Source organism: Rhinolophus sinicus, linkage group LG03 (genome assembly GCF_036562045.2).
Source record: "Rhinolophus sinicus isolate RSC01 linkage group LG03, ASM3656204v1, whole genome shotgun sequence".
NCBI lineage: Eukaryota > Metazoa > Chordata > Mammalia > Chiroptera > Rhinolophidae > Rhinolophus > Rhinolophus sinicus.
This window is the reverse complement of record NC_133753.1, coordinates 83,759,868-83,775,930: the sequence shown is the minus strand read 5'-3', so window position 1 is coordinate 83,775,930 and position 16,063 is coordinate 83,759,868. Positions and strand designations below refer to the sequence as shown.

Genomic DNA, 16,063 nt, shown 5'->3' with positions numbered 1-16,063 from the left:
TTCTCCTGTTGAGGACTAGAGGTAGTCACACCCAGCAACAATGAGCACACCTGGCATCCGGATCTTGGTTTCTAACACCATTTTCCAATAAAAGGAACCAGGGCTCCTTTGAGGAATGGGTAATTCTAGGGGTGGGGCATATCTCAATACATCCCTATAAAACATTACCCGGGAGCATCTTTTAGTGCCAGAAAGAATAAAGTATTAAAAAATCAAAAGCATGAGGGCATGTCAAAGGGATATAGGAACCAACTGAAAGAGTCTCCAATGGCCAAATATGGAACACTCCAAGCAACAAAATAAATAACACAGTATTAGATTATAACCCAAAGTATTATGTGAATATTAATGAGTCCATACTGACATAAATAAATAACTAAGTAAGTGAAGGAGAAGAGACAGATCTCTTGTACTGAAGAATTACAAATAACATGTAGATATTCTCCCTTAAGGGAGAAGGAACTCAGTTGACTTCCCAGTCCACACCTACCCTCCTTCCTTGAATATGGGCAGCACTTAAGTTATTTGCTTTAAAGAGTAGAGTATGAAAGAGGAATGTGGGTAAGTAACTTCACAGCGGAGAAACATGGCTAGCACTGCCTTGGCCGGGTGATCAAAATTGGCATGTTGGTTAAGTCACGTCGACAGCATATAATCTTGAAATGATGTGATGAGAATGGCACTTCACTCCTGTACTCTTTGTCCCCAAAACCAATAAATACCTCAGTCTAACCATGAGAAAAACTTCAGAAAAACCCCAATTGAGAGACCTACTATAAAATACCTGATCAGTACTCCTGGAAACTGCCAAGGTCATCAAAAACAAGGGAAGTCTGAGAAAATGTCATCAAGTATGTACAGGAGACAAAGCAATTAATTGTATATGGCATCCTGGATGGGATCTTGGAACACAAAAATGACATCACAGAAAAATTAGTGAAATCTGAATAAAGGGTGGAATTTAGTTAGTAGTTATGTAACAATGTTGCTCTCCCTCCTGTACCATGTACACCATGGCAGTGTAACATGTTAACAGTAAGGAAACTGGGTGAGGGTTATATGGGTATTTCCTGTACTATCTTCATAACTTTTTGTAAATCTGAAAGTATTCTAAAAAAAAGTTTAGTGGAAAAAAAAAAAAGTCCAACTAAAGATGGAGTGAAAACTGAACACAGAAATCTGTTTACCCCATCATAAAACCACATGAACAAAAGATAAAAATTAACCAAACAGGAAAGGAAATAGGACATCATGTAGTAATTTTTTTTTAAGTAGGGACATGGAGAAATGATGATTTTGGCTAGGTTTACCTAACTTTCCCTTTTACACATTGAAACAGGTGTTGAGAAAAGGCAACTCACCAATTCCTGAGAATTTTTCACTAATTTTCCATACCATTGGAAATGCCCTGAGACACCAATGAGTTGGGCAGATAGCCCAAAGAAAAGTAAAGGAAATCCTATCTGAGTAGAAGCCTAGATCTTTACAGAGGAAGTATGGATCTTTACTGAAGAATCTTTACAGAGGAAGCAAGATTCATTAAGGCTGGCCATTTTCTACTATACTGGTGGAACAAATAAAATGCCAAACGTCATACTCCAATGAATTAAGGGATACAGAAGACCAGATAAAGTGAACCCTGGGTGCAGTGCAAGACACCGAACAAAACCCAATAAGCAGAGAACAGAACTTCCAAAAGAGGCACACAGCCCTAGAGAGGTTTTCCCAAACTCTATTCCCACTCCACTGCCCTAAGGCTATATAGAAAGGTGGCCAAAAAGTAATACCTAGCAAAGAAATTACAGCTCAGAGGAGAAGGAGAATAGGTTTCAAAAAATGTTTATCAAGGAAAATTCACTTGTACCATATTGGAACAAAGAAAAGTTCTTGACCATTTAAGCATGAGCAAGATGAAGAAAAATGACATGTCAACTATGAATATACCACAGACACATGACAAAACACCATGCAGAAGAAATGAAGATCATAATATAAAAGGTAACAAAACCAAGGGAAAGAAGAAAGGTTTTCCACCAGTGGTTGGCAGATCAGAAGAACATAATAAGGACGTGAATTCAATAAAACAAAGTTCAAAGAGATGATGTCAAAACAAAAGTGTGAAAAAAAGGCAAACTGAAAACTGAAGGAAACAATTGAGAACCATAAACAAACAAACAAATAATTTAATAAATGAACTAGAAAGAACAGGGAAGAGAATAGTGAAAATTGGACTCACTAACTTAACAGGAAAGTTTTCAGATTATCACAGTGAATGCAGAGAAAACGACAGGGATTGAAATAATTATTGAACAGATAATAAAGACAAAAGTACCCTAATATAAGATTAACTGTAGTCTCTAAAATAAAAAATCTAAAAAATAGAACAGAAAATCTCAAACCCAAAATTTCCATGAAATAAAGGAAGACTCAAATAGTCCTCAGAAAGGTATGCTGTGGTTCCAAAAGTATTACTGATTACTCAACACAAACATCTTGATTACGTTCTACTACTTCAAGAATAAAGAAAGAATCCTTCAGGTATCCAAGAAGGAAAAAAAAACAAAAACACAAAAAAAACCCACACAGGAACAAGACAAACAATTAAAGAAACAAAAACTCATAGATACAGACAATAGTTTAGTGGTTACCAGAAGGAAGGGTGGGAGGGGGAGTGGGAGATGAGGGTAAACATGGTCAAATATATGGTGATGGAAGAACTGACTCTGGGTGGTGAACACACAATGTGATGTATAGATGATGTATTACAGACTTGTACACTTGAAACCTATATAATTTTATTAACCACTGTCACTCTGATAAATTTTAATAAAAAATAAACAAAAATAAAACCACCCTAAGTGAGAGAAAAAAAAATCTGATTGACCTCAGACTTCTTTTCAGCCACACTCAATGTTAGTAAAGAGAGTAACAGTTTTACAATGTTTAGAATGAAAAAAGACTTAACCCAAGAATTCTATTCATAACCAGAGTATAAAGATAACACCAAGGCAGCCAGTCTGAAGCTTGTTAAGTCAGAGAATATGAGCTCTTCCTCAAAAAACTGTTTGAAAATGAAATTATGTTACCCAGGAATTCCCCACAATAAAGAACTCAGGCATAAAAATGCCATGTATGATAAAAGTTCCAGCAATGATTATTCAATCCATTTAAAGATTAAGATTAAACAATAGGGTGCCACTTTACCTATAGAATCTATTACAACTTTTACAGATATTTTCAAAGTAGAATTTACAAAGAAAAAAAGTATTTTATAGTTGAGAGTTAAATGATATTGCTTAACTGAAACACTGCATGTTTCCAAAAATTGAAAAAAAAAAATAGACAATTTCAAAACCTTAAAGTTTTTCAGCCTTTTTTCTTAAACTTAGGTGGATCTCTGGGGAATTAATATAAAAACATTGCACGAAGTTCAAAAATTTGTTCAGTTTTACTTCAATTATTACTCTTAAATTCAAGTAATACTACTTATACAGCATTTGCTACGAGCCAGGTACTTTTCAATATTTATTAAATCATTTAGTCCTCATAACAACCTGTGTAAAATAGGCACTATTTAACCGTTTTATAGACCAAAAGAACCAAAAAAAACCCAACACACACACACAAAAAACAAAACCCTGAGTCCCAGAGCGTCTGAGTAATTTGTCCATGGCTGTACAGCTTTCAAGTGACAGAGCCAAGATTCAAACATAGATTCCTGGCTCTGAAATCTGTGCTCCTGACCTCTACGCTACAATGCCTCTGAAATAAAGCAGCACGGAGAGAATGATTTAAGTTTTACCGAATTAATTCTATGTATGCAACAACTCAACCAACCACCCATCCTGCCAGATAATAGTTTTTAAGTATATAAGCACAGAGAAATGTTTGGAATGATGTTTTCCTATTGATAAAGACAGTTATTTGGGAGTAGGCAGTATAAAATGGAGGTAAAATTGTTCCTTTATTCCCATTTTTCAGTGAGTTGAATGCTTTAAGAGTCTCCATCAATCTTCCAAAAAAACAAACAAACAGCCATTAAACAAAAAACAAACCACATTACCTAATCACAACTTGAATACTGTCATGTGTCATGTTAACTATTTAATGACTGTTGTCTTCCTAACGAACCATGTTTCAGTCAGTACTTTACTGTGATCACCCAGAGCCTCACACAATGTTGGGCAGAGCAAACACTCAATAAACATACTGATGGATCATCACAAAATATTAGATGACTACACTCTGTCTATCTTACAAGCAACATTCCTAATCGGTCTAGGGCCTTTCTACCCAAAGGGGATTCCTTAGACTAGCATTATTCACATCATCTGGGAGCTTGAATAAGGCAGAATCTCAGGCTTCACTCTACACCTATTCAACAAGAATCTGCATTTTAACAAGATTCCCCAAGTGACTGGAGCGCACATTAAAACTGGAGAAGTATTTACCTCCAGGACATAATTTCTCTAATTGTGGTCCATTATTTACCGACATCAGAATCACTTGGGCTGCTTGTTAAAAATGTAGAGTCTCAGACTCCATTCTATTTCAAGTGTCACTCAAGTTTAAGAGCCACAACTAAAAGTAGTAAAATGTAGTGAAGAATAGAAATGAGCACATTAAGCAGAGAGCAGTGAAAGAACCCAGATAGCTGAAATAAATCATGAAAGTATTAATCATAAGGAGAGAAGAGGAGTCACAAAGGAAGGTAGAGTGAGGACATCAACAACAGAACTATGGAGAAATAAAGAAAGTAACTGTACTGGGAGTGCTGTGCATTTCTTTCTTTTTGTATTTTGTGACTGTTATCTCTGACGTACAAATGATTAATACTACTGCATGCCAAAAGTATTAGCAAGACTGTGGGAATATGGAATTTACCAGTGTAGCATACGAGAATCAGTAACATTTCTGAACATGGAACCACCATATAATGCATGCACTTTATAAATGTTCCTTATGTCTTATATAGTTTTAAATGTATACGTACAATTTTAGAGACATTTCCATATGTTTGGCTCGTGCGATTGCTTCATCTCTCTCCTCATTAGCTAATTGCAGTCGAGACATAATAGCTTCATCACGTTCCCTCTGTGCAAAATACACTTCTTCAACCAGAGCTATCAAAATATACAATCCATAATTAATTAGAGAAAATAAGAAATGCACACTTTTAGCAAAAAACGAAAAGCAAAAATAATTTTGTTATTTTATCCAACTGAATTAGTATCAATTACTCACTTGAGAAAACATTATTTTCAAAAGCTACTGCAAAATTGAGATACCATTTTATACCCCTAAAAGCAAAAATTAAAAGGTAAAATAATACAAATATTGGAGTGTCTGAAATAAAAGAAACTCTCACATGTACTACAGATAAGTGTATATTTTTCTACAACCATCAAGGAATAATTTGGCAATGTTTACTACAGTTGAAGATGGACCTAGCATATAACCTGGGAAATTTCCCTACTGGTATGCAGCCTTGAGAAATTCTTGCACATGCGCACAAGGAAACATGTATAAAAATGCTTGCTGCAGCATCCCATAATAGCAAACTTAGAAATAACCCAAATGCCCAACAATAGGAGAAAGAATAAATAAATCACTTTACATTCAAAATGGAATATCATCCAGCATTTAACAAGAATTAACTATGGACAAATAGACAAATCTCAGTAACAAAATTTTGGCAAAAATTGCAAGTTGCAAAGTAAGACAACTCTATTATTTATGGATAGACACTTAGTAAAAATATTAGTAACTATTTAGAGAATTATTAGACAATTAGTAAAATCATTAAAACAAGCATGGAAATGATCAACACCAAAGTCAGGAGAGTAGTTACCTCAGTAGGATGGTGGAAAGAGAGGAAAGGAAATGGGATCAGGGAAGAGTAAGCAGGGACACAGCTGTGCAGCTCTGAGCACTGCACATCTCCAGTGGCATCATCTAGATTTGTGCAGCGCTATATAAGGAACTTGGATGTTATCTGAAATTGTCATTTCTCAAGCATAATTTCTACTTGAAATCTTCCATAACTTTTAAAATTTCACTACAATGTTATAGACAAAAAAAAGTTCAAATACCTGGATTACTGAACCAAATTTTATTTATACTGTCAAACCACAAAATAGATTTAGATGTCTGAAATATTCTTTTAGTTCATAAAAACTTAGGTTTCTGCTAGGATTTGTCATAGATGAATACAGTTAATCAACACAATTATTTTGTATTAAATTATAAGTAGTAGAAAAGAAACAAACCCTTAGAATTAATCAGCTACAATCATCCCTCGTATCCACAGGTTCCAGGACCCCTGTGGATACCAAAATCCTCAGAGCTCAAGTCCCTTATATAAAATGGCACAGTATTTGCATATGACCTATATTTGCATATAGGCTACAGCAGGGTATGTCGTCTACATATCACTTCGCTTACATAGATTCAGCATAGTACTTGGTGCGTGGCAAATTCAAGTTTGCTTTTTGAAACTTTCTGGTAATTTTTTTTGTTTGAACATTTTCAATCCATGGTTGCTTGAATCTGTGAAACATCATGCTATTTTGAAAGAACCTTCTGCCCAAAATGCAGTACACAATAATGAGTTTTATTTTCCTCTTCTAATTGCATATAATCTCTTTTAAGGTAGGGTACTCATCACAGCTTAGAGAAAACAATATGGTGTATTAGGAAAAACATGCACTTTGATTCAGCTCCAAGGTGTTATCACACTAAATAGGCAAGTTGTTTTTGTATAGAGCGTATTTTTAAAATTCTTATGGTCACAGTTCAGGTGTATAAAATGGATCTAATACCATCATTTATGGTTGTGAGGGAAAAATTAAATGAGATAATATAAAAAAGCTCTTGGTCGAACAAACTGGATGCCCAACAAACATTAGCTTCATAAGGCCACTGCTGTCACCACCCTCAACCCACAGACTCATAGTTTGGTTTCATTTCTAGACATATCAAAAATTGTAATTTTGATTAATTTGGACCACTTATGTACGTAAAAAAAATATTATTCAAATTCTTTACTTGTTAGCCTTTTTCATTGGCATGCAAAAATTATAAACAGGGACTAAAGAAAAATTATTCAGAACCCATTATATATTGTATACTGAATGTTACCATGACATAACAGTTTGTACAAAAGGTAACATTTTAAGATATTTTTAAATTTTTACATTTAAAACACTTCTGATTTGTAAGTCAGATAGGATGGACAAAATGATGATAAACAGTGATCTAAGTACAGATTAACATGTATATCGTATTTCCCTGAAATATTCTGGCATATGGAAAGGTTAAAATACTAATTACTAAATCTTAAATGCCAATAGGATTCCTATCACTCGTGTAAAGTGTGATAAAATCTTTATAAAGTGACATTTAATGTAAGCTGTGTTCCACTTTAAATATAATAATGTTTGGTGAAAGAGGTAAGGCTAGCAATATTAAGGGCTTTTAATAATAAGTCTAGATATCTCAATGTTTAAAGCTAACTATTTTACACCGAGAGCTTATTTGGTCCTGTGTGATCAAGAGAAAACATTGTTTTTTCCTCTATAATGCTATAACAACTCTAAAGATGTAAATAATGTGTGTATTTAAAGGATAGTATCTTCTGAGTATTCTAAGGTTAAAATCTAAAATGCCGTAAGACACACACACACAAAATCTCATTATACATCTTATAAAGGCTAACAAATTTTTCCAACATGAAAGTATTACTGAATGATAATTTTTAACACCTATTAGGTTTCATGTAAAATTTGATTATGAAAAACATGATTATTTCTAGAATTTAGTACTTTTAAAGGATCAATATGCAACTCTCAAACATTTTTAGTAAAGAAAACCTAATTGTAAACACTGAGCTTTTCCAAGGTAGATGACTATTACAAAGTTCACTAGAAAGTCAATATAGCATTTTAGTTGGAATTTGCTCATTAAACACCCACAGCTCTAATGCAAATTATGATGGAATGAATAAAGCAAATACGCATGCTTCTTTCTTTTTATTAAATGTAAAATCTACTGTTAATTGCATCTCGTATGTCATACAAACTTTTCTTCTTAACTATTAAATAGAAGCTTTAACAAAAGTCATTAGAGATTCTCTTTCTTTGACTTGAATAAATTTCAATATTTGTTCAGTAAAGGTTCACAGCAGTTAAATTACATTAACAAATATTATTAGCTACTATGTAAGCCAACCAAGTAAAATACTTATATTGTAGGTAAAACAAATCATTGGGTGTTTACAATAATATTTGGATATCTCCATTTTCAAACATGGTTATCAAATATCCTATAATTCCTAGTCAAATTCAAAAAAGATTCAGAGAGGATCATACCCCGCCCCCATCAAATACTCAGATTTGTTTAGTAAGCTAATTGTTTTCTAATATGGGCAAGAGTAAATATGAAGAAGCCGAACGTACTAAGTATGAGTTTATTGAGTCAAGATAGAGTACATATTTTCTTAGTAGAACCCAAGTCTATTGACAAACCGTACTCTACACTTCTCAAACTACTTTTAAAATACAGTAGAAGTGAGACAGTAGATTGGAAAACATTCTAGTTTAAACACTGGATCATGATTCTCTAAATAACATAATTTGGAGGATAGATATTTCCCAGGAAATAGAATCCATTTGTTAACATCCTCAATGTAGTTATGTAAATAGAAAAGGCGGAACATAAAGAGAGGGAAAAAGAAACCATTAGGATTTGAATTTGAAACACATACACTAATCACTGATCACAAATCACATTCTAAAATTCTAAGCAACAAATAAACATAGATAATGGCTTTGTAAAAGACAGGTCTTTGCTACATACAACAGAATATCAGAGTGTCTGAATATCTACTATTATTGCTTTACATTACTTTAAATGAATTCCTTGCAAATATAGTTTTATGAAACCACCACATAAATACTCCAGAACCACGAACATTACACTATGTCTTTTAATTAAAATTTGTAATTTCTCTCTGTATAAATTGGTTATTAGGAATTTAAACACAGATGGCAAATGCCCCACACCAGTAGAAAATTAACCAACCTACTCTAAGCAGTTTGATGCTTTCACTTTTTGCATTTACCATGCTGAATTTAGCTTATTATGTCAGAGCTTCTTTTACAGAAGAGACTGTAATGTTTTTCTAAATGTTCAACATTTTATATGTAAATAACTTTTACTGATTAAAAAGTAACACAGGCTCATTTGTAAGCATATGTAGACAAATATTTTACATAGTTTTGTAACAGTCTGCATATATTTAAAATAACCAGAATATATTCTTATATTCTTCAAAAATATAAAATAGTGAATGGAATTTTGTCATTTGGACATGCCATATCTGACTGAACTAAGATGCTCCAAATATTAGAGATCACACTGTTCCCAATTATTCAGTACATAAACAACAACGTAGTGAACATCCACACACAAATCTTTATGTATATACTTAGCTAATTACTTAGAAAGTTACTAGAAGTATGACTACTACATTAAAAGTCAGCATTTATGCCCTTAATATATGCTTTAAATTTTCCCCCTGTAAAGTTGCTATAAATTTGTAAGTCCTTACTTAACATCATTGATAGGTTCTGTGGCTTTAAGCAAAACGAAGGATGCATGTAAGGACACCAATTTTACCACAGGCTAATTGAGATATACCAAAGTTAAGTTCCTATGGCATCTCATCAATGTTATAACAAAACGATATTCAAGGACTTGCTGTATTTACCAATATTGTAGAAATTGCTCAAGATTAATCAGAAAATAATACAAAATAAGTTTACGGAGCCAAATTATAAAACAAGAATTTTTGCAAAACCCTCAATTATTACATACATTTATACAGATAACTCAAAGACTATATAGGAACACTTTCTAAAACTATGCTATTTACATTCAAACAGTTACTATATCTGACATTAGAGCTGGAATTTTTACTGTGAAAGAAATAAGCTTATTCCTGAAATTTTAAAATTTGTATTATTTTATGCACTTTTGAAATATAATTTTGAGATATTTAACTTATTTTATGTACAGAATGTCTACTTTAAATTTTAATAGATACTAATATGAAAATTCTCTGAATTATACCTGCTACCTAAACTTTTTCCAAAAGCATGTCCTCTTTAGAATTAATTAAATATATGAAAAAAGTCTTAAGAATCATTTCTGAAAAATTTTGTTATCTTTATGTTTTAAATACCATAATTACTTGATGCTTTCAAATGCTTAATCTCATGCTAAACTCAATAGTATGCTAACGTAATAAAATATTTCTAATTGTTGGTTATTGTTATGTATAATGGTTTCTCTGTTTACTGAACGTTTATTTTGTTTTCTCCAGAAAAATACAAACTTTTCTAGGGAGAATGGTTACAACACTGGCCATAATCTACTCTCAAGCATTATTTGACCTGGCACGCATTGTAATTAACCCTGATTCATACCCATGAGATTCTGTAGCCAAAGATGATACTATAATCAACCTCTTCCTATCAGTATTTCTAAGTATGTATTTCACAGAGATGGGCCTTTTTATCTGAAATCACTGATCATAGTCTTAAAATCCTTTTTCCTTCTAAATTAAAACATATAGGTATAGATATAGATGTAATGCTTCATTTTAATTTAATACTCAAGGCATTTAAGTGTTATATTAAAGGTTATCACATTTTATTAATGCCCATTATATGCACAGAAAAATGGGATTCCAATGTGCATTACTTCTTAAAAGTAAGTATTATGTTACATTCTATATTCTGATATATATAACTAACTCATTCTTCTTCTTAAGCATTAGGTGGTCAACATCATCTGATACATGGGATAGGAAACAAATAATTTTTTATAAGAGATCAATATAAACATTTTCTAGAACACAACCATTTTTATTTTTCCATGTTAATCAGTTGGAGTGTCTTATATATTTACTATAATGGTAGGTTATCTATTTATACTTTTAACCTTTACATGTTAACCTGAACACAAAAACTTAAACTGTAAATTTCAGGGATTCTATGTTCTGATGCTTTTGACGATCATAATTAAACTCCTCTTCTCCCTACCAAAAACAAATTAACATTCTCTGTAATGTTAAAAAGCTTGACAACATTGCTTTAATTTATAAAATAGTCTAAATTTGGCTGTGTAGAAAAGAATCCATGTTTAAAAGAAAAAGCAGGTTAAATGCTTGCAGAATCAGTACAGTAAACTACAGAAATTATGTAACAACTGAATTATACGTAAAATGTAACTAAGATATAGGTAGGCAGACAGATAGATAGATAGATAGATAGATAGATAGATAGATAGATAGATAGATGATAGATAGATAGATAGATAGATAGATAGATAGATAGATAGATAGATAGATAGATAGGTTTATAAACACAGGACTTAGGAACTAAGGAGTTCTTTTGGCTAAAACCCAATATTGGCCTTATTTCAGTTTAATTGGAAGAGGATCTCAAATTCATCTTCTCCATGAGATATCAGGAACCTGGATTTCTCTTTGTACCAAAGGTTAATAAGAAATGTGTCTGCAAAAGTCAAACAGCATTAAATACTAAAAACTGATTATTATTCTACAGGAGTTGTTCTGTCATTCATAATCTCTCCATGCTCCAACCTTCCACAGCTAATCTTTAATGGATGACATGCAAGAAAGAAAAATAACTAACATATAAAGCAGAGACTCTAAAGTGAGCATTTAAGAAAAGAAAATAAGGTTTTTAAAGAAATGAATATTTTAAATATCACAAAAATAACTTATAAAAACTATTTAAATACTCTGCAAAATTTAAACATCATCTGTATACTGTAAATGTAATAGAGGAATAAAAATTAAGAGACATTAAACACTAGACAATGCCCACTAAGACTGTTCAGGAAAAATGAAAGGTTTAATTGAACAAGTAATTTTTAAAAGTTATAACCACATTACGGACCTAAGAGAGAATTAGTGGATGCAAATCAGGCCACATAATATCCTCTGTCACTATCAAATTCAATTTAAGTAAAACTAATTTTGAAGAGTTTGTGGTTTAATCATTTTATTTAGATGAGAAGAGATACTTACCTAAAGAACAAAGAATAAATGTGTCTGCTGTGTTTCTCTACAACATCCTCTAGCATTCAAAGGTCATATATGCTCATAATTTTCAAATAATATTATTCATATATATAATTTAATGAATTAAAACATAGTAAAAAGTCCTAAACAGCTATTATGAGATACACTTTTTCCAATGTTTATAAAAAGGGAATGAGCTGGTCATTTCAGCTTTTGTTAAGTAAAGACCTATTTATTACATATTTTTCTCTTATTTTCATTTTGGTAGGTATTTAAAAAAATCATTTTCATACTTTCAAACTTTCTAAATAAGATTAAATCTGAAAATTAAGGAAAACTGCGGGAGATTAAATAAAATAAAAATACTTTTAATCTACTTTTTAAAAATAAATACGTATCAATACTTTCTGAAACAAACCATATATAAACAACTAGTTATTTACATTAGTAAGTACACTTTGAATATGCCCTTACTAGATCAAGAAGTCTTGAGAAAACAAGGCGGTGACATCATAATCTTATTATAATGACCATTTACTGAATGCTTTCTATGAGTTAAGCACTTCAAAAATATTACCTCACTTAAATGTCACAGCAACCTATAAAGTAGGTTTTAGCCAAAGCTTAGTGAAGCTATCACTTACACAAGGTAAGTGGTAAAAAGATTAGAACAAAGGTCTGAATTCAGAGTCTGAGCAATTTAACCACTACCTACTACAATGGTGTATTATGCATATATGTGAGAAGAGACTGCAGACAAAAAAAAAAAAAAAAAAATGCTTGAAATCCCAAATCTGTCTATTTGCTGATGTACATACAGTCAGTGCCTAGTACATAAGGGGCTCTCAATAAATACTTCTTGTTTGAATTTTACAGACATTAGCACAGTTCCTATAAGGTGCCTAATAAAAACAGTATCGATGGTGATGGTGATGTCAAAAAAGGAGGGAAAAGAAAAAGGGTCTCAACTATTTGAGATTTTATCACAATAAAGGATACAACTCAGTTTTAAACTCTCCTGAGATCATATTACAATGATAGTATTCACATCATGTAAAAACCATAAGGGAGGCAAAAGAAACAGGCTTCATGCTATTGTAACAGTTTACATGAAGGTTCATCATAGGTATATCTTAAAGTCCAAATCCTTTGTATCCTATTCTTTTATTTTTAGGTTCACATTTTAAAAAAAAAGCACTAGTAACAATAAATACATATACCTTAACAGTATTTTTTCTGATCATCTAATCCTTTGTTTCCAGTTTTTTTCTTTCACTTTCCTGTTTATTTCCTTTTTAAAATCTATTAATAGCAAACCATTAATTTTAATTAAAAGCTAAACAGAACAAAATCTCAAGACTTTTGACATAATCAAAGGTTTAAGAATTTCATAAAGATAAAAATATTCAAATAATATTAGCTACAATTTACTAAGTGCCAGTTATATACTAGGTGCTTTTATATATTATTTCTAATCCTTAAAATAATCTGGCAAATTAGTTAATATTCACATCTTACATGGGAGAAAGTAAATCTGGAAAAGCTAATATGTAACTTGCCCAGAAGCACACAATTTGTATTAAGTCAAAGCTGTGATTTAACATTAACACATTCATTAATACTACCAAAATTAGCCTCGTTTTATATAATATACATGTAATATATATATATATTACATGTATATTTTAAAACAAAATTATATCACAGTTCTCCCCCTACTTCTTTTATTTAAAATTATCATGGATATTTTCTTATATCATCAAATGTTCTTCAGAAACAGTTTTAATTATTGCACGATGTCTCACAATATAAATGTGCCTCAATTTATTTAACCATTCCCTTAATTTATTTAACCAACTGAATAATAAGCATATCATTCAACTGATTTTAATTCTCTTAATACTGATTTTAATACTGATATGAATATCCTTATACATAAATCTTTATATTGTATATATTGGAAGGAAACAGCTCATATTTCCTTGAGTACTTCATATTTTAATTAACATTTTATTTGAAAATCTGTAGACATAATTTTATATACTATTTGCAATTTCCAGTGTGTAGTTCAGGATGTTTTTGCATTTTTTTAAAATGTGAAGTATCTTGACTTTAAACATTTATATTTTGCTTAAGTACATTATAATACTTAAATATGTGTGCATATTTGTAATATACTTTACCAAATACACTTTTTATTCCAATATAAAAATGAGCAGTGACAGAAACAAACATCGATGCTTATATGGATATTTGTCCTGTCACATGACACTAAATAAAACATTTATCACATGTATTCATAGTCCTATAATATTCCCTTCTCTGTTTAATGGCATAGTTGTTTTGCTTTTTGAATGCACTTACTATTGATCAGTTAAAAGATAAACTATTTAAGACTGTATGTATAATGAGAAAACATGAAAAAGTCTGTGAGTCTACCAAGTGTTGGTTAACAAATTTCTTGTGGTTTCAAACCAATGGACTTAAGCAATTCAGTATTTTATTTTCACATATTACAATAATTCTTGCTACGGTAATTCTAATGTCACAAGTAAAATATCTTTAATCTTTTTTTAATAAAATAGAACTGAAACATTAAAAAGTAAAAATACATTCTAAAAATTTATACTTTAAAAAGACTTTAAGGGATTCTCATTTTGTGTCATTTTTGTAACTATGTGATTGGACATATTTTTAACTACATTGCTTTATCCAGATAAACTCTAAAAGCACCATTAACTTCATCAGTTTAGGAGGCTATAAAAACATACTAATCATGCTCCAAACATTAACATTTATTTAAATAATATTTTACCATTAATGAGAAATATTTGATTAACAAGAATCAAAAGCAGTCTTTTCATTCTATGTATGCATGATTCATAGCTTAGTCAAAGGGAACCCTTAAATATATACCAATAAATAAATATTTGAAGTTTAGGATTAGCTCTATTATACAAAAATTTAAAGAGTAAATAACATTGCTTAATGAGTTTTCCTTTCCAAGAGATAAATGAGCTATGCAGACATTCATTCATGATTTTTAGTAAGTCACAATGGCCTAAATCTTATTAAATTAACTTCTGTAAGACACACACAACTTAAAACAAATATATGATGCAAACAACTTAAAACAAATATAATTCTTGAAATACCTTGCTAGCAATTAGCATGTACAAGGTGTGATCAAACAATACAGTGAATGTTTAAATAAAAAAAAAAGTATTACAGTAAAAGACACATTGCCATTAATCCCCCACAAAATACTCCCCTTGCTTTGGACATATTTACCCATCGTTCTTGCCACTTTCTGAAGCAGTTCTGAAAGTCTTCTTTTGTGAATGTCTTTAGTTGCGCTGTCATCGTTGCCTGGATGTCCTGAATCATTTTGACTTTGGGGATGAACCAGAAGTCACACTGTGCCAGATACGGTGAATAAAGTGAATGAGGACACACCGTAATGTTTTATTTGACAGAAATTGCCATATACCAGAAGCGATGTGTGACATGGAGCATTGTCATGATGGAGAATGGTTTATGGCACACTTTCAAACATACCTTATCTCAGCTGTAGTCCACACCCGACTGACTACACTGAACAAGATGAAATTTGTCACATACTGTTACTAAGGTTCAATGCCCTGTTTCCCATATTGAAGATCCTGCCTTTACATTGGATGGCACTCGGCAGCAGCATTCACTGTATTTGTTGATCGCAACAGAAAGACTCCCTGTCACACATCGCTTCTGTACGGCAACTTCTGTCAAACAAAAACATTATGGTATGTCCTCATCCACCTTATTCACTGGATCTGGCACCATGCAACTTCTGGTTCTTCCCCAAAAGTCAAAATGACCATGAAAGGTAAACGTTTTGAAACAATTCAGGACATTGAGGCAGCCACAACAGCGCAACTAAAGACATTCACGAAAGAGGACTTCCAGAATTGT

General features: G+C 31.7%; 1 protein-coding gene across 15 annotated transcripts in view; it reads right to left on the bottom strand.

Moving 5' to 3' along the window:
* The window catches only part of MIPOL1 (mirror-image polydactyly 1), a 251,042-nt gene that overhangs the window by 169,120 nt on the left and 65,859 nt on the right, over positions 1-16,063 (bottom strand). For all 15 annotated transcript variants that reach the window (XM_019749153.2, XM_074328162.1, XM_074328165.1 and 12 more), the window contains one exon: positions 4,994-5,123. In XM_019749153.2, coding sequence (XP_019604712.2) covers positions 4,994-5,123 — 130 coding nt within the window. The remainder of the gene's footprint in view (positions 1-4,993; positions 5,124-16,063) is intronic.